Source organism: Patagioenas fasciata, chromosome Z (assembly GCF_037038585.1).
Source record: "Patagioenas fasciata isolate bPatFas1 chromosome Z, bPatFas1.hap1, whole genome shotgun sequence".
NCBI lineage: Eukaryota > Metazoa > Chordata > Aves > Columbiformes > Columbidae > Patagioenas > Patagioenas fasciata.
In genome coordinates this window covers 9,743,361-9,768,962 of record NC_092560.1, presented here as the reverse complement: position 1 = coordinate 9,768,962, position 25,602 = coordinate 9,743,361, and the positions used below count along the sequence as shown (strand labels likewise).

At 40.7% G+C, this 25,602-nt stretch overlaps 1 protein-coding gene across 1 annotated transcript in view; it reads right to left on the bottom strand.

Moving 5' to 3' along the window:
• The window catches only part of GRIN3A (glutamate ionotropic receptor NMDA type subunit 3A), a 78,627-nt gene that overhangs the window by 23,499 nt on the left and 29,526 nt on the right, over positions 1–25,602 (bottom strand). Inside the window, exons 2-3 of the mRNA XM_065861079.2 lie at positions 21,006–21,610; positions 14,502–15,549 (exon numbers count right to left, since the gene is read on the bottom strand). Of these exons, the coding sequence (XP_065717151.1) occupies positions 14,502–15,549; positions 21,006–21,610 (1,653 nt within the window). The remainder of the gene's footprint in view (positions 1–14,501; positions 15,550–21,005; positions 21,611–25,602) is intronic.

The following is a 25,602-nucleotide window of genomic DNA, read 5'->3' as shown; positions in this document are numbered from 1 at the left end:
GCCCACCTAGTGATGCCAATTGCAGTGCAACATCTGATCTGCAGATAAAGACTGCTGATGCCTGACTTCACTGGAAAGTATCCCTTACACCAGTGTTTGTATCTAGCCAAATCTTTAAGCCCTGTGAGAAAGGCTAGTACAAAAGAGAGAGTAAACTGCACCTCCATGCAATATTGTGTTGGGCACCTTGTCAAATTTCCCCACAAATGATGACAATATTGGAATATATATTAGATCAGAAGTCCATCCGGCTTACTGTCCTGTCTCTAGCAACACCATATGACTGGTGAGAAGTCTTGGAAAGTCTGTGTAGGGAAGTTATGTAGTAGTCCTTTGCATCCTATGCTCATCCTGCTTCTGGTAATCTATGCTTTTTCTTAAGCCTAACTGTGTGTCTGCAACTTTGTGTTTGATGACTTTTGACTCCTTTTGGGAAGGATAAATCTTAATAGTGTTTTAATCTCCTGTGTCTTTTGGGACTTCTATTTTCTTTTTACTGCTGCTTATCCACATAAGGAAAAAGGTTTGCCTGCAGCTCTATGAACAGTGAATTAACCATGAAAAATGCTGCCAAAAGCAGATAATGGACTACCTGCCTTACCTTCACTGCTAACCTACTAGGACTACTAAGGGTTACTTGCTTCAACAGAAGATAAAAACTTCAGGATGGAAACAAGACTCATCAGTTGTCACTGCTGCTTTCCTACTTTCTGTAGTCCTCTCCTAGGAACATTCTGTGAAAAGATGGAGATCACAAATATCTGTGTCCCAACAGGATAGGTAAATGTCATAGTCTTTGTGTGAGTCTTGCCTTATTAGTTGTCTCTTTTTATATTTCTCTTCTCTGTTCTTCATGCTCTGTTTATTTTGTGTTTCTTCCATTTTAAGAGTCCCATATTGAAAGAGTCTGTTTTCTTTAAACCAATAACAGAATTCTAGTGCCTAGAGGATTCAGAGAAATAATGAACTCTGAAAAATCAGCATTTGAAGCATCACAATTTGAAGAAGCAAGAACAGATTATATTTTATTTTAACTATTGATTTGGGGAGACAGTTACTTCATCTTTTTATCTGTAATAGCACATATTAAAGCCACGTTATTGAAAAGAAATAGCTGTCCAAATTATACGCATTTCTAGCATGTCGAGACTACACTTCTGCGTATACTGTGTTTTTTCATTCAAAGCTCAGTCAGTGTGAAAGCTGAATAACCATCACAAAGCAGATAATGGGCACTAGGAACTGTTGACGCTTTTTGTATCCACAGAGTATTTGGAGCTTTGCTGGTGATTCAAGTATGATTAAAAATAAATGAATGCAATAGTTGCAGGCCCATCTTCAGAAATAAGCTTTCTTGGCACTCAGTTTTGATAACCTTACCAGGTCGCTCCAGAAATCAGACATCTATGGCTGTAAGAAATTGGAAGAACAAGGTTTTGACCTAGAGAGAGGCTTTCAGGGGACATTGCCAGTTTGGCAATTCATTGAATAAGATGCAAAGATAGTTGTGGGTACAGAAGGTATATCCTACTTTATTCACCTCCTTAACTGCCAGACCTCCCTTTTGAAGACCTGGGAGCAAACGAAATCACTCATGGTTTGTTTTGTTTTGTTTAAAGGGTCATTGCTGCTGAATTTAATTGCTCCTCAGCCAGCAGGCCAACTCTGTACTCCCAAGCAACCTCTCCCACACAGTACATGGGAGATAAGCACTGCTGGGACTCATTAGTGTTTAGCGATTAACGAGCCCTCTGGCTGTGAGCCAGCAAGGCCACCGCTGTGGCAGCACCACAGCGAGCTGCAAACTGCACTGGCTGAGCTGCGGGGTGGGAGAAGTAGGGGAGCACCAACGACCTGGGCAGCGTGTACCTGAATGTATCAATGGAGTAATTAAAAGCCAGTGTTTTTCAGGGGTTAAAAAGCTATTTAGAATCACAGAATTGTAGAATGTCCTGAGCTGGAAGGGACCCACAAGGACCATCCAGTCCAACTCCTGTCCCTGCACAGGACAACCCCACAGTTCACACCATGTGTCTGAGGGCATTGTCCAGTCTCTTCTTGAACACTGTCAGACCTGGGGCTGTGACACCTCCCTGGGGAGCCTGTTCCAGTGTCCAGCACCTCTGGGTGAAGAACCTTTTCCTAATGTCCAACCTGAACCTCCCCTGGCACATCTTCCTGCCGTTCCCTCAGGGTTTGTCATTGATCACTAAAGAAGAGAGATCAGTTCCTGTCCTTCCTCCTCCCCTTGTGAGGAAGCTGTAGCTGCCATGAGGTCTCTTCTTAGTGTTCTCTTCTCCAAACTGAACAAACCAAGTGATTTTAGCCACTCATCACATGGCTTTCTCTCCAAACCCTTCACCAACTTTGTAGCCTCCTCTGGACACTCTCCAATAGCTTTATACCCTTTTCATCCTGTGGTTCCCAGCCCTGCACACAGTGCTGCAGGTGAGGCGGCACCAGCGCAGAGCAGAGCGGGACCATCCCCTCCCTACCTGGCTGGCGGTGCTGTGCTGGATGCACCCAGGATACGATTGCCCTCTTGGCTGCCAGGACACAATTCTGGCTCTTGTTCAACTTGCCATTGACCAGAACCCCCCAATCCCTCTCCATGGAGTTGCTCTCCAGCATCTCATCCCCCAGTCTGTATGTACAGCGAGGGTTGCCATGTCCCAGGTGCAAAAGCTGGCACTTGTCCTTGTTGAACTATAACTATGACTATGAACTATGACTAAGACATGGTGACCTTCTATTTGGATCTGGGTTAGTATGTGGGGCGGACTCAAGAGATGGCCATGAGAGCCCTCACTGCAGAGAGACAGAGTGCCAGAGGGGGCTGAGCTCTTGTCTTGAGTAAGTACTCTGACTCACGGGTTCAGGGCTGTGGAACACCAAGACCAGTGGATCTTGCTGCACTGGTCAGTGACAAATGGTTCAAGAAGATGACCCATCTTCTATGAAGACAGAGCTCTTGGCAAGGAGTACTCAGAAATGCTGCTGTGAAGGGCAGGATGAAGGTGCAGGAGAAAGGCTAAAGAACTTTGGAAGTAAGTAAGCTTTCTGGAATTGGGGTACCAAACCTGTTCCTGTGACCTCTAAGGACAATATCTGCTGTGGGATGCATGGACTATGTGGGTATTTCCAACAAGAAGTTTCATTGTTTAAAAAAGATACCGTAGGCAAGAAAACAAACGGGGAAATGGTTTTTTTACACTGTGTAAGAAAACAAGGGGTAATGTGAATGTATCCAAGTGCTGAGGAGGTAAAGAGGTTGTTGTGTCAATTGAGCACTGGGACGGGGCAATCATGCAGTGTTTAAGGAAACTCAAGAGCTCTGCAGAACATCCACCTTCTCTGATAGCACCAGGAAGAACTTCGGGACTTATCAGAGTCTTCTGTACCTTGTATAGCACTGTGCTACCAGACAAATGATGTTTGTGGTTCTTACTGTGAAAAGCAAATACTGCAGCTACCAGTTCCTTTGGCTTGGCACCTTACTTCTAGATCTTCTTGGTTTCTGTCTTCTGTTGTTAAAACATCTGCTGAGTGGGAAGTGCATAACTTGTTTTATTTGGGAAGATGTTGAGAAGAATTGGGTGTGTGCATACATCTATGGCTTGGGGTGCCAATTATGCATGTAAATACCAATGTGATAAAACCACAGGAGCAGAAACAGGAAAATACAATCCTAAATGTCAGGGATTTTGCATTACTTGGCACATTCCAGTTTATGTAATACAGTGCCGTTGCATTCAGTGCCATCAGCTAGGCTGAGAACACCTAGACACAGACTTGAAAAGGCTCAGGTGTAGAAATATCCTGTGCAAATTGGGACTTAGAACAGAAAATGCATGAGATGCTGTCAACAGTTAACCCTGACATACTCCCAAGTTGGGCTGTTGGGTTTTGAGTTCTTTCTAGCAGGTCTGGCTTCCGTATAACCTTTCCGTGCTGCAAAGCGAGAAGATTTGGCTCAAAGCTTTTTCCCCCGTTGGTGCCCTGGTTGTTATGTCTACTATAATTCTGAGGTTTGCACCACACTTATTTGTCATGTATTTTTGCAGTGGGTAGGAAACGTAAGTGTACAATATATAAATAGAGTGAAACAATGGTCTCAGCTCCAAAAAAGCAGGCCATCTGATCTTGTGGAGTTTGAGCTTGCTGGGAGCTGTGAAGAGACGAGGAGGGTCTAAACGGAGCAACTGTTGGGAAGTGAAATTATGGGTATTTTCTATAAGCAATGAACCCAGAAGTAACTGATATCTAGTAAATACTTTCCCAGTACTTGATCAATGGGGAGCACTACCTGCCTCACTGAATCTGATTCAAGACTATTCTGAGCATCTTGACAGCTGTCTGGAGGAAAAGTGCTTGAGGAGCTCAATTTCCAGTTGGCATCCCAAATAATTAAAATGATTGAATCATTCATTCAGTTATCCTCTCCTTTCAAAATTTAACTCCACAAATTATTATTCTTCAAGCAAAATCAGAAAATGGCAATGCAGTATACAGTGACTGCACCATGCAGTGCCAGTTGCAGAATTAACATGGATTCAGCTTTTACCACAACCTACAACACTGATTTTTAATTTTCATAGTGTATAGAAAGGGGGATCATGGCTGAAAACACTTTCCTAACTTTTGCAACAATTCTTGAACAAAAATTATTATGGAGAGGTTTCATTATCTCTGCCCCATCATAGTACTGGCTACCTGGTGGAACACCAAGTGTACTGTTTAATGGACACCTCGTATATCAGCAGAACTGCTGTTAGTGCCAGCATGATCTCTGCCAGGGAACTGCTGCAGAATCTTGAAAAACAGTTCACTTTCAGTTGTCAGTCACTGGAGAGGTGTAGAATTAAGTGGTCTGCTCTGCTGTGAAGAAGTGACACACTTTTAGAGATCTGCTGTTTTGCAATGATTCTTCTCTCTTTGGTGTGTGAAGCAATAGCATTTTATCTTGCGTTATGCAAATAATACTTCTAAGTGGCTGTCTGGCTGCTAATGGCTTTCTTATGATTTCCTGAAGAAAAGAAATGCAATTGCTAGGACTAAGCAATGTTTCAGGGGAAAAAGAATCAACCAAACAAAATTTTAAAAAACCCAAACAATGTGAAACTCTGTTCATGGTCTTTTCCCTACTTATCTGCAAGAGTTTTTGAAAACTAACTAGTGAATATTTATGGGGTGCAGAGGGAGATGAAAGAAAATTATTCACAGTGAAGCACATGAATTTTGAATTTTAGCAGATGAAAATTCACAGCTGCACTTCTGGAAGTGGAGGTTTCGTTCAGAAACTGTCCCATGTGTTCAGGCTTGGGAAGTGCAGATGTTCCCAGGGCCTCCAGGAGATGGTGTATGCAGAATAAATTTGAAATCTCACTTTCCCTTCCCCGTTGCAGAACGTGTCAGGGGAGCTGATTCTTGGCTTGCCAGGATAATGTCAGATTTTGTTAAAATCTTGTCACTTTGAATCCAACTCAGCTAGGTCATTAGCTGGCATAAATCTTTACAGCTGCATTGAAGTCAATAAGCAGTTTCAATCTAGAGACGAATGCACAGTCCGGTACTGACAGTTTATTCTCCTGCATTGCAACAAGAGCATACATGAAAATAAATTGTGACTTAGGTCTCTATTTAAAACATACAGCTCCCTGTGCGAGTAGTAGTAATTGTAAGATCCGCTCTACTTGTCTGTCTGCTGCAGAAGCTGTACAACTAAGGGATGACACTGGGGATTCCAGTCTGTGGTAGGTAAGTTAATTTCTGAAATGCGCCCCTGCTGATTGAATTGCTGGGCAGTGTCTTAGTACAAAAAGCTCCATAGGAACAGTACTCCCGTGAATATGAACTTAATGGTGTGTTTATCCCCATTTCTTGATAGGACTTAGAGAGTTTTCTGGACATGGGGATCTTTGAGGTGGATTTTATTCTGGGAAAGCTGAGAACTGTGAGATCGTGAGTTTAAATTATTGTAGGAAAAATGGATAGACTGAAGAAAAAAGGGGATGTAATTCCCAATAGGCAACAGATTGTTTCCAGTTGTACTTCAGCAGGACAAAGCAGCTGCAAAGATGCTCCAGATTGAGTCACTTCATTGACCATGTTCTTCTGCTTCCTACCTATAAAATATGGCTAATGCTGCTTTAAGGCAGATGAAATGCTTTTCAAATTAAAAGCAAGGGAAATAGATCTGTTTGGCTTAATGCATCCTCCAACTACCGAAGAGACACAGGAGATTTCTCCTGAAATGATCCATCTCGTCCTTCCATCCCAAGTCTCAGGTCTGCAGATTAAAAGCTATCACAGTTCCCTACAATACACTGAGGGCTGGAGGGGAAAAACTAAAGACACAGTAGCTTGAAGGGCAGGTAACTTTCTCACTTTTAAAATAATCATCTTTGAAATCTTTTTTCTTACAAATTTCTCCTGCTCCAGCTGGTACTGGTTGATTAGGAAAACACTGTCAGTCCTTCTGCACCAGCCACATAGCAATTGGGCTGAATACAATCCTCTGTGGACACTGTGTCTAAATTTGTAAGGTAAGGCTAATGCTCTGTTTTTTCCAGGAAAGCACCAGACAAGTTTTGTGTTGCAAATGGGTCACCAGTTACTAGGACGAAGAAGTTTCCAATTGCAGATTGTGGATCTGTCCACCAGTGCAGCCCTAATTTCTTAAATATGTTATTTGCTATTGTCTTTTGGTTCAAACCCATCAAATGAAGGTAAATCAGGAGTCCTTTGTTACTGACAGATCCAACACTGGAACTAAATGTTATTTTTTCCGTTCTTGGAATCAGTTTGGAACAGTAAGGCATGTGTTACGCACAAAGTGTAAAGGAAAAACAATGGGCTCACTCAAATGCCTTGACCTCTTGCACAGTGAAATATGGACAACAGTATTTGACGTTAGCTGGTGTACAGTCAAATCTTATTGTACTAAATGAAAACTACTTTCTTTTTTTTTGGAGAGGGCTGGAGCTCTTGGCGTCCCTGAAATCCAGGGGACAGTACAGGAGCTGACTGAGGACTTCTGTCACTAGGAAGGTGAGCCAGGTGAGTGTTCATGTCTCGGTTTATAGATCACAACGGCTGTGACTTTTGTGAACAATAATAAATATCCTCAATGCTGCTAAGTCTGCTGTATGATGGTCTTCCATTTGCCAGGTGATAAGATCAAACTTATGCATCTTCACTGGTCTCTGCTCCTCTTCACCAGTTACTTCAGTAACGTCTTCTCCTCCTCTCACCCTGCTTACATTATTTCTTGCAAGGGCCTGAGGCCCACCTATGATGTAGTTGCTATTTCCAGTGGTGGGCTTGCTTTCCTTTCCTTTTAAAATGACATGACATATATTTATACTGCAGCCTGAGAGTGAGAAACTGATGTGAATAGAGCTGGGAAAATACTAAAACACATTCATTCTTTCTGGTGCTGAAAGAACAACCTTCATGACCTGCACCACACAGAATGAAGACAGCAGGACTTCCTCCCTTCCACCCCCGCCTCTGTGTTCTTTGGATCAAACAACTAGCATGGTGAGCTAAAGAGTTGCCAAGGCAGTAGGTGACAGTACAAGGTATTCTATGTAGGTGAAGACCTGGAGCAGTAGGGTTAATATGCAAAGATACCAAAAAGATAATTTTTGGCAAGAAGGCATAAAAAAGCAGTTTGTGATGGGAAAGGAAACTTTAGTTGAAGAACACTGCAGTGCATTGCCTGATAAACCAGCTATCAGAGTCATAAATATCCAAACTAGACAGGCTCAGAGCCTCCAAAGCTGTAACTTTAAAAGAAAGCTTTAATGAGGTGATGGGGAAGCTAAACAAGTCACCACCATAAATTGCAAGGGGAAGCTAAAGAAGCCAAGATTTCACCTCCATAAATTGCAGGTGTATTTCACTCCTGTATCAGATTGCTCTGCAATGCCTGTTCTTTATTCTGACTGCAGTTTTGGTAATTTTTCCTTTGTCTCAGATTTTTTCACTTTGGTCTCTGTGACACTTAAAGTCTTCTTGAGCTCAGATCCTTCATTGATTCATTAATACTCAGAAAAGCACTGTGTATTGATTAGCAGGCTGTGATGCTGTGGGTCATGACCTTCCAGTGTCCAGTGACTTCCTGCACAGAAACACATGCTCTATAGATTTTGCAGCCAACTTCTTTTAATTGTAAAAAGAAAATAATCCTGCCATCCTGTACAGATACTAAACCCCATGGGAGCAGTAAGATTTCTGTTAACTCCACTCAGTTTGTTGCTTAGTTTTTTTATTATACAACTTAATGCATTTAATGCATATTTAAATACACGCTATTTCATTATATATTTAACATGTAGCAGTGCAAGTGGCGCTCCTTATAATGATTTATCTTAGATTGTTGCAGCAAAAGACCATGGCTGCCTTTAAGAGCATTTTATTCTGTGCAATTCTTACAAGACTTACTTCTTTCAGCAAGAAAATTTATCAATAAACACACAAGAGTTATGGCCTCACTCTAAAGCTTGCTGAACTTGAAGGAAAATATCATTATAGGCAGGAGTATTTGGATCATGTTTCTAATAATGAAAAAAAGCCTACAAAGTGGCTGGACCTTTCCTTTTCTATGGTTTGGTATTGTTCATCTGCAGTTACTTGCCAGTTGGTATTTCTGGGCTGTTTTGATATATGTAACAGGGAGTTTTTAACTGATATAATGGCCATAAGGCCTCTAAATTTACTGAGATTTTCATAAACCAGAAGGGAGAGCTTGCACACTCACATTTTCATTTTAAGTCTGGACCCAATAATCTGTTTTATTGTACATATTGAGTTCCTGAGTAACAAAATCTCAGAAATATCTTTTCTGGATTACTCAAAGTGCTTGGTTTTGTAATAAAAAGATGGCTCATAAGAGCAAATGTTCAGACGATGGATTGGAAGAGGAGCAGAGATTTCTGAGGACTAATCCTGAGGCACAGCAAGGCTGTTGAAGGGACTTTCTGGATGGGGCTTCTCAGAGTGATTGCAGGTGTCTGCAGTGCATTCCGTGGGGCGTCTGCAGTGCATTCCGTGGGGCATCTGCAGCGTTGTGAGACATCAGTGTTGGCCAGGTTAGTACACCATCATACATAATGGAGAGGAATAGGTGCTTTCAGGGAATGATTTGGGTCATCTTCTCCTGAAATAAGTGTCTTCAACAGCAACCCAATGTGCCTACCTCTTCCAACTAAGTGTAAACCATATCAGACTAAGTAAATCATACTTAATGTCTCCACTGCAAAGACATAAATTTAGGTGAGATAACACAATGAAACTGCCAATGGTGGGATTCAGAGGTGTAGCCCTTTTGGTGAAATGAATCTCAATAGGTTCAATATTTTCTGTCAAAATGCCATGTGGAAAGGAACTTTGCCATTGTCAAAGGGTGTTTTGAAAGTATAGTGATCCAGAGGAGTAAAAATATAACAATAGTGAATTAATAGGTATAGCTACTCAATCTCATCCTAAGGATGGCAAAGAAAAGCTGACAGCTGTCACAGAAGTGACAATGGTCGGATAGTAGCTGAAAAGCTCATTATATTCTTGAAAGAATGACACTTTAAGCAGAAAGAAAGGCCGAGCGTTGGACCACCTTATGGAAAATCTGTCCAGCTCCTCCACTTCTGCTGTTGTATGCTTTCTTGTTGGCATGTCTGAAATGTTTCTTCTGTCCTCTGGGTTTCCACAATTATTTCCTTGGATAATGTAGACTACTCAAGACACTCCTGACTTTATGGTGCACCTCCAAAATGTGCACTAGCATCAGGAGACTGAAAGCAAAGTCCCTGTCTCAAGTCCCCTTACCACTTAAAAAACCCACTCCTTGGGGAGATCCTGTAATACAAGGCCCTTTTTCTACATTTAATGAAGATTTTTACTGAATCTGGGCCTTGGTTGCAGGCTGACTGGGCAAAAGAAGGCACTGACACTACTGTGTACTTACAGATAATGTTTTTTCTGTGCCTGTGGCACTGAGACCTAGATTACTCACATGCAGATAATACCATTTCACAGAAACCATACTGCATATTGAAACATAAAATATCTGGACTTGTCACAAGACTGGCTAAAAAAGACAACAGCCATAAGGATACATGCTTCTGATGCAGAATGGAAGCAAATTCTTTTTCTTGTGCCCAGACCCTCTCACTTATCAACGTGTCTTATCTCCGCTTAGCCTGTGCCTTTAAGGCTGTGTACTCAGCTTGCTGCTGTAGGTCTGTAATGCAACCACATCCTGTCAATCAGGGGAAATATGACAATGGCCAGCTGTCCTAGACTGTTCTGTCCCCATCTGCATACCTATGTGATCCTCTAGCAGCAGCTCTGTTTTAACAAGCTACCTATTACAACCTCACCTTCCCACTGTGAAAATGTGTGTTGGCCCCAGCGAAGGATAAAAACTTTGGGTGGTGGCTTTTCCAGCTGTCACTGAGTAACTGGCACTGATGAGGCAGCACCTCAGATACTGTGTTCAGTTTTGGGCTCCTCACTACTGGAAAGACACTGGGGTGCTGGAGCAAGTTCAGAGGAGGGAGATGAAGCTGGTCAGGGGCCTGGAGCACAAGTCTGATGAGGAGCAGCTGAGGGAACTGGGGCTGTTCAGCCTGGAGAAAAGGAGGCTGAGGGGAGACCTTATCGCTGTCTACAACTGCCTGAAAGGAGGTTGGACCATGGGGGGTGTTGGTCTCTTTCCCCAAGTAACAAGTGATAGGACAAGAGGAAATGGCCTCAAGTTGCACCAGGGGAGGTTTAGACTGGATATCAGGAAAAATTTCTTCACGGAAAGGGTTGTCAGGCATCGGAACAGGCTGTCCAGAGAAGTGGTGGAGTCACCATCCCTGGAGGTGTGTAAAAGACATATAGATGAGGTTCTTAGGGACATGGTTTAGTGCCAGTGTTAGGTTAATGGTTGGACCTCATGGTCTTGAGGGTCTCTTCCAACCAAAATGGCTCTATGACTCTATAATAATGTCATCACCAAGGGACTAAGGAGCTATACAATAAACAAGGTGATAAGCAGGTCTGGGAGATGTCAGGAATCAAGCCAGCTCTCAAATGGCCCTCACAGGTAGGTGGGACAAACGACCAGACCAGCTTCAAGGCAGGCTGCTGGTCTGCATGGAGTAACTGACCTTGTAAAGATGTCAACTCATACAACAGCATACCTGGTCTGCCAAGCACTTTGACAAATGTTGTAATTTTTTGTGCATCCAAAGATGTGGCACTAGGAGAAAAACTGAAATAAGTCTCTGGGATAGAAGTGATAAAAGCAGTATAAAATGATCCAAATGCAATGTTTTTCCTTCATCTCCTTTATCTTCAAACAAGCTCTTAGTCTTCTCAGCCGGGGACTGTAGAGAGCTTCCTAAGAGGGAACTGGGACAATGCTGCAACTTTCATCTGGGTAAATGGCACATTAATCCTGTAGCTATCCGCTTGTGCTCAAACAGCAGACTGAACATGTTCAAGTGAATTTCTTCCCCAAAAGCCCTGTTTGGCAGTTTCCACTGGCAGGAGATGATGGTCTAAAATGTGTAAGATTAGAAAATAAGGGAAAGGAGGCAGCTGTGACCCAAAAATGCCTATTCTCTTAGAAAAGTAAGTTTTTAAGGTGGCAGGACATTGCTTTACTATTTCTGCAACTTACTGGCTATGTTGTTAACTCCTACCATAAAAAGTTACCTGAAATGTGACCTAGTAAGCAGAGTAGCCAGCTTTGATGGATACTCCAAATCTTTGGCTTTAATGACCCACCCTTGTTAAGACTCTCACGTGGAAAATACATACTAAGTTTCCAAAATTCAAGACATGTTCCAAGAACCTAATTGTCCTGCCTCCCATTGCTTGCCTTCTGCTCTGGTTTTCTCCTTTCAGCGGCATGATGATATTTCTATATTCCCTTACTTCTATTTCTATTTAACGGTCCAACTGAGGTATCTCTAATTCTATGTTCCACTTTACGTGGTGATTACTGGTTGTACAGCAGGCCATTTTCTTTTGATTTCTGGTGGAAACGCTGCACTTTTGAGACTTCAGCAACATGGGAAGATGATGTTTCCTTTGCTAAGCTGCAATGAGCAACTGCTAAAACACTGTATTGCCTGGTCCATTAAACTTCACTGTTGTAACAATAATTTTTCTAGAAAGGCAGATGCTATTTATTCAGGCTATATCAAACATTGTCTTATCTTAACTAGAAGAGAGAGCATAGTCATTCGTGGCAATACTGACTTTAGATACCATGTTTCTAATATTGAAAAAAACCCCACCCTTTTAATTTTTCCCAACTTACCCACCTCCCTGGCTGTTCTCAGTCTCAGATGAGATTTGCTGTTTATGCCTGCCAGCCTGAAGAAATTATATATCTTACACCACCTCAGGAAGGTTGTTCCTCTACTTTGGGCTTTGCTTTTCAAATATATTTTCAAAGAACAGTACAAGAGCATATGTAACCTGAGAACAGCAGTAGAATGGTTAAAAGTATATTCAAATTAAAAATACTATTTCTGTATCCTACTGCCTTCTTCTTGAATAAGTCTCCACCACTGAAAACAAAGAGGTAAGCAGATCTGGAAAATCAAAACATAAAATTTTTAAAACACATAAAAACATTTTAAGTAAGGAGTGGTGGATGTACCTCTGCAATTGTGGTGCCCTAAACATTTCCTAAAACTAAGCTTTGAGTCTCAGAGATAACTTTGAAAAGGTAGAGCTCAGGCTTTGTGTGAGAAAAGGTTAAGCCAGTATATTTTCTATTATAACTACTTTTACAGACTAAGACTTTGGAGGCAAATGCAAGCAATGCTTGAAATATCTGAAACTATGTATGGTTATATGTGTATGTATTGGGTCCATGTGTACATCTACCATATATATAGGTATGGTAGACGTATACATGGACCAAATGTCAAAGCAAGATGATTTCAAATTGGGTCCATCTTTTTGAAACACCCTGTATTTTGTAGTTCACATAATGACAGGCAATCCTCTTCCATAAAGGCTGCCTTGTCTTATGCCTACATTGGAAACTGTTAACTACTCAGGATCTTAGATCTAGTCCATGAAACAGTGAAATGCCTGTCTAGGAAAGGCCAGTAATGCCACTGATTTAATGGGGTAACTGAGGTTGCTAAACATGAGTCACCGGTGTTTCTGTTCAGGACTAAGAGCTGTATTTGCAGCACCTGATATGCTTCACTACTCTGTGCTCAATTTTGTAAATCAACAGCACAGTTTTACATTTCCTAGCAATTGCAGAAGTTGCAGAATAATCTGATGCAATTTGATTTGATGGATTGGGTGATGCCTATGTAAAGAGTAGAGGACTAACCTCATTTTGAAGCCAATATTATGGCTCACACAACAATGACTGTAATGGAGACATGCCTAGAGCTGGGAAAATTCAGCTGAAAACTCTTATTTGCTTACTCAGAATGCTTTAAATAAAACAAATACATGATTCCCGGACTTCTGCTGCTTAAATTGATGAAGTTATTTATATAGTATTGGTTATATTTTTTCTGCGGGGGGAAGGGCAGATTATTAGTAGCAATTTGCTTTAAGCCATAAATCAGTTTTAGAGTGCCTTAGGACAACTGTAAGAAAATATTGGTTTTTGTTCAAGTTCTTTTTGGTAGAAACAATCTAGAAAATGTTGGAGGAAGTGAGTCAGAAGTAGTACTCACAAAATCAGAATTGTATGGTAATTAGTCTGAAGATCCCTTCATCCCCTCTTGGGAGTGGGGAAGAAAGTGTGTGGAGGCAGTCCTGCTTCTACATTTTACCTTGCCTTACCAAAAACTACTAGGAAGTCTGAGCTATTTGCAGATGCGTTGTCTACAACATAACTTATCTCCTTCCATGATAGTTCTCCAGTAGAAACAACACTGCAAATCAAATGTTTGACTAATGAATTCCAGTGTTTTGATGCAGAAGGTAGGATTTTTCAAAGTATTTCAGTTTTGCTCCATTTTGATTTAGCATTAGTGAGGAATTTTGACAATAACACCTTTGTAAGAACAGTTATGGCTTTGAAATACTTGCAAAATCTTACCTAGAAATCAGTGGTTTGGTCTTCATGCTGTGTGGTTGTTTTGTTTGAGAGGATCTCCAGGTGACCCTAATCACCCAATTGCTCAAAACAGCTACTGTCAAAGGGACTTCAGAACTGAAACCTAACCCTTAATCTGTACGTAGAAGCCACTTTCCTTCTCTGCAGTGGGCAATATCAAAATCCTTCACCTTCCTCCTCACCTGCAGTCTTTGAAACCTGCCTTACACTTCTATGGATGTTTAAAGATCCCCTCTCACTGAACTTTCCTACTGAAGTCCCATCAGATGGAAGGTAATTGTAGTGGAACTACTGTCTGCACACAGATTGCTTTTTGATTTCATTTCAAACTATAAATTATGCAGCAGTGAATTTTGACTGGGAAGAAGAAAAAGCTGAGTTAATAAAAACAGACATGCTTTACCTTTGGGTCGTGTATTCCAGAAAGCTCTTCATAGATCTTCTCTCCTACCATGACAGCAGCTAGGTTGGCTGTGTATGTGGACAAACAAAACAGACAGAAAATAGCCCAGAGATTCATTAAAAACCTTCCAGTCCAGCACTTGGGAGGTTTGATGGCAGCTGTTCTTCCAAACAAGATCGCATAGCAGACATTCAGGGCAGAGGAGAAAGAAAATACTTTGTTCCTATTCCTTCCCTTCGGGGTCATCCCAAAAGGACTTTTCCACTCATATAAGGTGAGGAATATAGCTGTGATGTGAAGTGCAACAAATATCCCCAGCCACATAGTCCAGTGAAGTGGCCACATAAAGGCTCCAATAGGAGCTGCTGTGTCTTTGGTCCTCACCAATATCCCCAAGCTAGTTGAAAAGAAAGGGCTAGTGAAATCAATCACTTGGCTGCGGGCAGTGTTAATGCTAAATGATGTCACTGCCATATGAGCTGTGCCAGCAAGAAGGTCTCCTACCAGCCCTGTCCAGTGGCCATTCTTCCAGGCTCCATATTTTCCATCACCAACAATGTACAAGTCAAAATCAAAATTCATATCCTCAGCTAGCTTCTCCAGCAGGTCAATGCAGTAGCCATAGCAGCACTTCTTCAGCTCAATGGGAACAGTGTCATTCCCTCCTTGAAGGGTTTCAAACAGGTTATCCAGCACAGCTGAATCATTGGTCAAGGGATCCAGGCACAGCTGCCCAGCTGGGCAATGACCTTCATCATCTACATCTCTTGTAAAGACAAACGGATGCTCAATGAGAGTTACCACTCTGAGGTGCAGCCGGGTGGGGTGTTGCATGTGATTTTTATGTCTCTGGGCCTGTTCTGGCCATATCCCATAGTCCATGACTATCTTTCCTTCTTGCCAGCTCCCCAAACGAGTCCACATTGGATTCCCGACAGGGTCGTGCTGCAGATTCCAGATGAAGAAGTTGTTTTCTGAGCTGACGATGGAGGAGCCTTTCACCTTGATGTGGCCACTGAGACCATCAAAAGTTGTGTTTGCTAAAAACCTGTTGGAGGGAAACAGAACAGTAATCAGGAGCAGACAACTGAAGTCATCATGCTAAAGCATAAACAAACACTATGAATTTATGTTTAAGAGACTAGATTGTGGATGTTGTCAAACACCTGAGTCATTAATAGCTTTCCTGTGGCATGATGAACAAGCCACTTCATTTGTGACTAAAGTACTGAGGAATGCTCTCCTACATATCTAATTTAAATGGAAACTCTTCAGGAAAGATATTATTTTACTTATTAGAAAAAATGAGTGAGAGAACACCCATTTTTTCAGTTACTTGTGCCACATAAATGAAGGAAACATAGGTTAGTTCTAAGATGAACTCACCAGATCTGTAGTCAGATTCCTAGATAAAAATATCTATGAAAATGGAAGAGTGGAAATTATGTATGAAATGTCCTTCCAAGAAAAATTCTATAATCTCAGTAAGATCTAGCTTACATAAGAGAGGCTACTGAAGTGCTGTCAACAGCTTTCAAGCACTCTGAAGTGAACCAATCTGGATTAAAAAATTCAAATTTTGCATTGGTAAATTACTGTTAGCCACTTCAAAATGAAGAAAGGGACTCAGTGAAAGACCATTGCCCAGGGACAGTCAGTTCTAATTCTGAAAAAAAAAAAAAAAGTTTCTTAAAATATCTGCAAAAGTAAGGTTTTTAAAAGTGCAATTTTGACATTGCAGCAGATCTCACAAAGTGTGCCAGATTTTCACTGCACATTTTGCATTGAGATTTTTGGGCTTTTATTATTCCAGATATGCACAATGAAGTTAAGCATTTCCTTTGTGTTGGGTGGCAGTATTTGCAAGCGGTTGTCAGTCATTATTAAAGAGGCTAAAATGGCATGGATAAAGGACAGGGAACTGAGCAGAAAATAAGTGTTGTAAGGAGAAAATACTCTTTAGTGTAGACACCATGACTGGCTGAACTGCACTCTGTTAATAAGAAAGATGCTATGCATTTTGCAGGGGCTGTAGAGGAACCCTACTAAGACTTTGTAAGTCTTAGTGTGGGGATTCCATTAAAAACAACTGAGTTAAATTGTTGCTAATATGGTGTAAGATAAGTCAGGCACATATTTTTCAGTAAGAGGCACTCAGAAGACAGACTATTTAACTCTCATAGTAGAATAAAACACCTGACATTAGTTCTGGGAATTGGATGAAAACAAGTATTGAAAGAAGTGTAAACAGTATAGCTGTCATTCCAGCCTCAGGAAGCAAGACATAAACTTCAAGTAGTGTTAATTGTTCATCAATAGTTAGAGCGGATAAAAAATAACCTTAAATTGATTCGAAAAGGATAAATCCATAGGAAAAGCGTGTGCATGCATATTTCTGGCCAGGCTCTACCACTTGTTTTTATGACTTTTGATGATTTTTGATGAAGTTTCAGCAGTTAAATTCTGGACTGTGTATGTCTCAAGATCATATCCATTTTTGTCCTCAGCAAAGGGCAAATTTACAAAACTAAGTAGTATAGTTTTGAGTGTGGCTGTGTGTGTGACAGGCGTCTCTGAGATGGCTTCAAAATTTTTCTTATTCAGTCTGTTTTGAGTAGGTTGAGTTTGGAGAAAGATGATACAGCCAGTGCTGTCAAAAGCAATTGATGTGTACATGTGTTAACTTGGGCCTGAAAATTATGCGTAAAACTCACACAGGTGTTTATAAATGGGGTAGATGAATAAATGTGGTTCTCATTTTTAAAATCCTTTGCTACTTAGCTAAATGATAGTGTTAGTTAAATGTTAGCTAAACATCATTAATCAGTGGTGTCTGCCACTGACTAGTCTTTTCCTCCTACCCTGTGTTTCACATTTGATGATATACTTGTATGTTTGGGTATGTAAACACTATCAAGACAAAGTTTATAGAGGAAGGCAATCTTAGCACTAAAGAAAGGTTTATGTGTCCATAAACTTATCTGTTTTTTCCCACTCATCCTCATTCTTTATAAAAACTTGTTCAACATCTTCCTTACAAGCCTTGCTGGGCTTACGTGCTAAAGCCATCACTATGACAATAATGGTAAAGCCATTGCATGGGTTGGTATGTAAAAATTTGAAATAATTGTTTAGACAGTTCACAAAATGCAGAAATTGAGGGAGACAAGTCATGAGATGGGAAAAGCTAGCAAAGTTCTTATGAGTTGGGCCCCACATTGCTACTAAACCAGGGCTTGGATATCAGAACAGGTGCTTTGGGAATAGGTGAAGCTATGGAATAATATATTAGATTTGGTTTCTTCAGGTAGAATAAGAACAGTGGAATTTATGCACTGTGTTCTCTGATTTTCATTGTAGAAATAAGTATGCCCATGAGGGTGAATCAAGCCCTCTATACCTGTTCTGTGGTTGAATTGTGTTAGAAGCGGTTACCTGAGAGATTTAGTAGTGTTTAAATGTATGACTTGGCTACCTTGTCGAATCAGTGGCTTACTTTTGCAGCTGATTTGCATATTCTATACTTTTGTTAGTGACAGGACATTAATCAAAATAAATGAGGGGAACCATGTGGGAGATATATTTTAACAACACTTTGTTTTATATGTGAGGGGCTATGGCTGCTAATAATTTCCATACGCTGAGTGTAGTATTAGTGAAACTCATGCCTGGGACCTCCCGTAAAAACTCCCTTACTCAGTAACTTTAGGAAACATGTGAGAGGATCTGGCTACATTATTTAAGCCATCAATCTCTAGTGTGAATCTTTAGGAATTACAAGTGCTGAACATTGCACAGACACCCTGGCAATATCCAAGCAATATCTTTCCAGCAGGGCTACTGATAGATTTGTATGGAAAGATATGTACAAATTTCAGAGGGTGAGGGGCCAGATCCTCAAATCTGACAACTAAATTAATTTCCTTGATGTTACACCAATATGTGTGAGCTGATGATCACATCGATAGGCTGTGACACCTGTATTAAATCTTTACTAGCATCACTTCAGTTTGACCAATGAGTCCAAAGTGTGTCATTTGCTCATTTCAGCTGTATTTGTTTTTCATGTACTTTGTTTTAAGAACTGCTCATTAGTGCTTCAGCAGTACTACCATAAGCCAGAAGCTGTATCTTCACCATACCTTTAAGAATTATTTAGTTAAGTGATTTCATTTCCTTTCAGGCTTGATGGCTTGGTCATTCCACATATTTATTGAAAAGTTTACTGGAGGCAAGAACTAAAATGGGTAAGTAAATAGCAGGCTGCTGAAATTACCTAACAAGCAGAGTTAAATCTGTAAGCCTAGTTAAAACTGTAAAGACTAATTAAAGCTAAAAGACAAGACAAGGCTTTGAAATTTTAATGCCTTGTTCTGTCAACAAGGATGCTCACCTAAGCAGGAAGGTATAGATCAAGGAATCGATCTCATTGTAAGAGGAATGAAGGATAGAGATTTATGACAGTATATTCTTCAGGGGTTTGTACATCTCTATCTATCTATATATATACATAGAGATAAAAGTGTGCCTTGCCACGGACCACATCTTGGCCTTGTTCACAATCATTATTCTGCTCTCGGGTGCCATTTAAATGTCTGCACAGCCAATGTACGAGTGTAGTGTTGGCAACGAAAGCTCAGGTGTCAGCTGTGGCAGGTTGTGGGACTGCTGTTTAACTACACACTGCAGCTCAGGGAGGACAAGCTCTGTGCCGCCTTCATCACCACCCACCGCTGCTCCAAGGCTACATATCGAGACAGATGGGTTCATTCAGGCAGAAAAACGCTAACATTAGCAAACACTCAGTGAAGTACTAGATGAAAGTTTCATCCTTGGAGGTGCACCACTTGCCTAAAAGTACTTGTGCAATGGACAAGTCACAGTTGACAATGGTCACAGTTAAGCCACTCATCGGTGCTTCATGCCTGAGCAATTATTGGTACCATTCAGTGTTAATAGTTAGACTGCTAACTCTCATACTTCAGTACCAGCCAGCAGGTATCTGTCTCACTGACACACTATAAAAACATCTGCAGTCATTCAGGACCAGGGTTTATTTAACCCTTTATTTTGTCTTTAATAGGGTTCACAATCAGGTGCCTAGGGAAAAACAGGTTAAGCATATGATCCTTTTTTCCCTTCCACAATATCTTTACTGAGATGAAGGGACAAGAAATTTCAGAGATGTGAAAATGCATATTGTTTCCCCAAAGATAAGAAAAGCTACAGCAGTCACTGTTCATGAGAGAGCTAATAGTTTTCTGTAGAAACAGTGATGCGGGAATATTTTGCAGGAAGATATTAAAGAGCTTTAATTTTGCCTTCGTTATTCCTTGTCCCTTCTTTAACCCTCAAAAAGTCTGTTCATAAAAAAACTGTCCTGAAATATTTGTTACTTTAGAAAGCTTCTTGCTGAGTTTTACTTTTCAAGGACTTAGGTATGATCTAGTTAAAATACCCAGAATAATGAGACAAAATTAATATCACAAGTCAGTGAGGATATTGCAAGCCGGTGCAATATTTATTCTGAAGTTGTGTTTCACTCTTTTGCAACAGGGTTTTTTGACCCCTAAGCTATGGATGAGTGCTGATTAAGGAACTGTGAGGGTCTCAGATGGGTGTGTTTTGAGCAGTGCTGTTAGAACATTATTGCGAAGCCACATCTCAGATATAATTTCAAAAAAAGTTGCAAACATACAAAAAGCTTCAAGAACTTTTATCCTAACTCCATCTAACAGAATCTGTAGTCTGAACACCAGGTATAATGGGTGTAAACATGCAATACACACTGGATATAAACCAGATGATGAATTCACATACTTAGCAAGGACCTTTTGTTGCAATTTTTCCTCTCACATGTTAAAACGCAGAATACTTCTAGACGTGAATCATCAAGCGGTTTTGGAAATAACTTCAGTATAGTGATGTGCAGTGGTCTACAGGAAAACTTTTAGCAGAAGCTGAAAGAGAAGCCTCCAGCTCCAAATGACTGCAGTTTTGAAGGGTCTCACCAGCAGCAGTGGCCTCTGAAGTGGTCAGGGTGAATCATTTTTCTTTTGTTTTCCATGGAGGCACACTAGCAAGGGCTACACATCTGCTTTTATACTCTGATCGCTTTGTTAGTGCAAATATTCTTACTGTGTTTTGTATTCTCTCAGTTATCTCAAAACTTCAGAGAATTTGACACAAGCCCTGACTTTCCTCTGTTTGCATAAATATAAATACTTTCAGAGCATAGTCTGTAACCTAGACAATGTTTGCTATGTGATCTCTACTTCTGTGGAACAGTGTCTTCTTCTATAACTCCTTCTGTGGCTAAGTTTGTTTCATTTTTTGCCCAGAAGTAATGAAGCCAAAGGAAATATTGAAACAAATGCATGTATGAGAGAGGGTTAAAATCATGACAGCTAAGCCACTGAGAATGGCAGGGAGGAAAACTATTTTTCTTGTACACCACAAATATTAGCTACAAAAAAAAAAAAAAAAAAAGAAGGAAAAACTTACTTTGACAAATACTGCCCTGAAGTGATATTTCTTGAATCCGTGTCCATGCAATTCATTGTACTTGGAATAAGAGCTAGTTCAGGTTGAATCATGGTGGCTGCTGCTACAGCTCTTGCTACCAGCTCCATCGCATCCTGCACATAATGCTCAAAGACTGAGTGTGTTGTCTTCCCATGGGCAATGAGACCGAGAGGCAAACCTTCTGTCCTCAGTTCTTCTACATTCTGTGAATCCCCAATAATCCAGTGAAGTTCTGGAGGCATCACACCAAACTGAGTGGTTATTTCAAAAATTCTCCGTGTTTTTTCCATGTTGCAACCAAACATCACTATGGTAGACGTTGTGTCTTTGATGCTCTCCAGGTAAAACTGTAAGTAGTTCAGAAGGTCACTGGTTGAAGTGAGGTTTGCTGTGATGTTTATAATGGATCCCAGGTGGAACCTGGAGCTCTGTTGCGTGAGGAAAAGAAAATCTGTGATGTTCCACTCCTCCTGGCATAGCATCAGGCTGAAATTATACCAGTTGTTCATCGCAAGGATTGCAAAAGTGACGTCAGCATCAGAACTCAGTGAGTTTTCTAAACTCATCTGCAGGTGAAGGGGATTCTGTAGTTAAAAATATGAAAGACAATTGATCAGAAATATGCTGGTCCCAAAGTTAATGAGTTCGCTTAATTTTTGTTCCCTTATTTAGTTCAAAGTAATCACCTGTCGACCAAGAGAACTGTGTGAGAAACAGGGGAACTTATATCCACACAGCTTAAATGGGCTGTGATTCATGGGCTTCCTTGGCTAGAGTTTGAATCAACCTCAGTAGTCGTTAATGAGTCTGTTTCCAAGAATTTGTATTTTTTTTCGACCCATTTGTACTTTTGGATTTCTTGGAATTCTCAAAAGCAAAGATCTCTCTGGGGTATAAGAAGGTATGCCCTTAGAGTTCAGGTTCAGCCCTGGTGTTAATGTTCAAATTCAATGAAAGCTGATGAGTTCTTTGGTAAAAAATAAGAAAAACTGAAGTAGAGCCCTCATCTTCTTATTACATCTCTTTTTTTTTTTTTTTTTAAATTCTGGTAGTTTTTTACACAGACACATGAGTAACCTAGTTAAACAGATCACAATCTACAATCAATGCACATCATGTACTGCCAATAAAACAAAAGCAGATTGATTCTTTGGTAAAGGACAAGTTCCTGAACAATAAGAAGACTAAGATATGCAGACTGTGATTCCTGAGATGGAAAATATTTGATAAATAAGCATTCCACACTCATTTTTTCCACGTCATTGATGATATAACAGAACTTAACACATGACGTTTCCCAACATGATGCCCTTGGCTTTATCTTCTCCAGAAAAGGAGGAAGGATGTGAGCCTCATAAATCTGTTCTCTTAAGGTAAATATTTCTTCCTTTCTTAATTTTGACCTATAAATAATTTTGCCATACTCTTACTCCTCACCCCTCCATGATTCAAAAATAAAGTTCCATTTTATCTAGAGATTTAGCAAAGAATAAAAAAAAAAAAAAAAAGAATCCAAGCCATTTCTGGCAATTTGCTATACAATAATTGTCTGCTCTACTAAAATGTTTCTATCAGGCCTTCTGCTAGCACATTATATACTGTTCCAACTTTTGGTTTCAGCTGAGAACTTAACAGTCTTCAGTGTATCTCTGCTAAAAAAGTTGTTTTACTTTACACTGGCATTTTATTCCAGCTATGAGACTGTTCAAAAGAATGTGAATTACGATGACTCTTTCAGTGCATCTTTCAGTTTGTGAGATCTTTGGTGACTTTATGTCAATGTTTGTCTCTATCATGCACCCTCAAATTATATCTTATCCTACACAGGTACCTGAATTTTTTCTTTCTATCTGTTAAGTTATTAAACACTTCAGGTCTGCACTTCATTCTCTTACATTTTCAGTAGTTAACATATATTATATATAAGAGGGATCAAACCTTTACTGTGTTTAAAGTTGGTATAAAATGCTGTCATTTTCATTTTAATAATATTTTACTGTTCATTATAGGCTCCAGTTTGTATGGAACTTAGAAATGTCATTCTGGATTTAGAGTCCTATGATAATTACTCTATTTGCACTAGTTTTACTAAAATAAAACTCTAGGCTCTCCAATACAGCTGTAAGAGGTGGAATGAGAAAAAAAAAAAAAATCTGGAGAGCTAAACACCATTTATAAGAAGCAAGCGTTCATTGTGTTAATTTGCAGTTACATGAACTCATCATCTGTTTTTCAGAGCCTGATAAGGAGAATACTGTAATTGAAGATGCTCTAGCTCTTTTTGTTATCTCTTGGTTTTGGTACCTGTGGCCTTTCTTTACACAGACACATGAATAAACTAATTAAATAGATCCCTCTTCACAACTGATGCACATCATGTACTGCCAAAAAGACACAAGAGATTGACTCCTTCACAAGGGATAAGTTATTGAATGCACAAGAAAATGAGCTGGGCAGAATCAGTGAGTTCTATGCTGGAAAACAATGCCTACTAATTAAAACACCTGATTAGTTCAGGAAAAAGAAAAAACCATAACAAAAAAACAATGACAAAACCAATATTGTGCATAATATCTGGGTTTGGGAAGGTGATTTGAATAAATTAGTTTCTGCAAACTGAATCACACAAACTTTTTTCTCAAGTTATGAGATGATCAGGTAAGTTAACTCTAGTTTGTCTCTTACTGCAATCAGAAGTGAGTAAAAGGATTTTCCTTGGGTCCTTTTTGTCCAAAATCAAGTAAAAATATGAACACTTTTTACATTATGATCTGCCTCCAGTCAGCAAAACTTTGCAAGCCTATTGGCTTAGTTAATTTGAGTGTTGGAGAAGAACTGAGTTATTCCATATACATAGAACATTTTGCATATATAAATGATATCACACAGCCTGACCACACCTCTATGAGAAAGAGCAAACTTCTTCTGTATATTCAGAAGCATACCATCCCAACCATAGCACTATAACTGTTATAGTATAGGCACAGGTATAAAACAAAAATCTATTGAGGTATAAAACAAAAATCTATTGGATGCAGAAAAACAACCGTGCGCTGTTGAGTGACGGAAATTGGCAATAACAGGCGTGTTCATACTGTTGACTAAAAGAGCTCCAGGAAACAAACCTGAGCTTAGTTTGTCCCTGGTCTTGTTTTGGTGCATGCCAATTAGCTTTCTTATACTGTGCCCTGGGAGTCTGGGTCTTCGCACGTTTTGGGGATCACTCCCCATAGGCAGGATAAGACTTCATGAGAACTGGCTCTCCATCTGACCCAGCAGGTTTGGATCTTTGAACAGACAGAATCACAGACTCACAAAGTGTTAGGGGTTGGAAGGGATCTCAAAAGATCATCTAGTCCAGTCTCCCTGCTGGAGCAGGAACACCCAGATGAGGTTACACAGGAAGGTGTCCAGGCGGGTTTGAATGCCTGCAGAGAAGGAGACTCCACAACCCCCTGGACAGCCTGGTCCAGGCTCTGTCACCTTCACCATGAAGAAGTTTCTTCTCAAATTTAAACAGAACCTCCTGTATTCCAGATTATACACATTGTCCCTTGTCCTGTCATTGGTTGTCACAGAGAAGAGCCTGGCTCCATCCTCCTGACACTCAGCCTTTACATATTTATAAACATTAATAAGGTCATCCTTCAGTCTCCTCCAAGCTAAAGAGACCCAGCTCCCTCAGCCTTTCCTCACACGGGAGATGCTCCACTCCCTTCAGCATCTTTGTTGCCCTGCGCTGGACTCTCTCCAGCAGTTCCCTGTCCCTCTTGAACTGAGGGACCCAAAACTGGACACAATATTCCAGATGGGGTCTCACCAGGGCAGAGCAGAGGGGCAGGAGAATCTCTCTGACATACTGACCACGCCCCTTCTAATCCACCCCAGGTACCATTGGCCTTCCTGGCCACAAGGGCACAGTGCTGGCTCATGGTCATCCTGCCGTCCACCAGGACCCCCAGGTCCCTTTCCCCTACACTGCTCTCTAATACATCATTCCCCAGCTTACACTGGAACCTGGGGTTGTTCTTGCCCAGATACAAGACTCTACACTTTCCCTTGTTATATTTCATTAAATTTTTCCCCGCCCAACTCTCCAGCCTGTCCAGGTCTCTGGATGGCAGCACAGCCTTCTGGCGTGTCAGCCACTCCTCCCAGCTTGGTGTCATCAGCAAACTTGCTGACGGTGCACTCTATTCCCTCTGTGTCCTCGTGCTAAACCCCATGCATATGCACAGTTTCACATATGCATGACTGCTTCTGCTTGTCTAAAGCACAGTTCTTCCCAAGTTAAAAGACTTTGAACTGATAAACAAAAGGCAAAAGTGACACCTTGGGGTCACTGGGCATTACACTGGGCCCAGACCAAACACAGCACCAAGCACATAGAGTCCAGAAAAAGTGGAACTCTGCCTCAGGGCTAGAAAACTGAACATAATTTTACCCAGCAGTTCAGGTGAAGGCAGTTTCCACCTGACTTGTTATCCTCAGGTGCAGGACTGGAGTCTCCTATAGCAGTGTAGCTAAAGGCTCTGTCCCCAGAAGCTCCAGCGTTGATCCCTCTCTTACGTGCAAT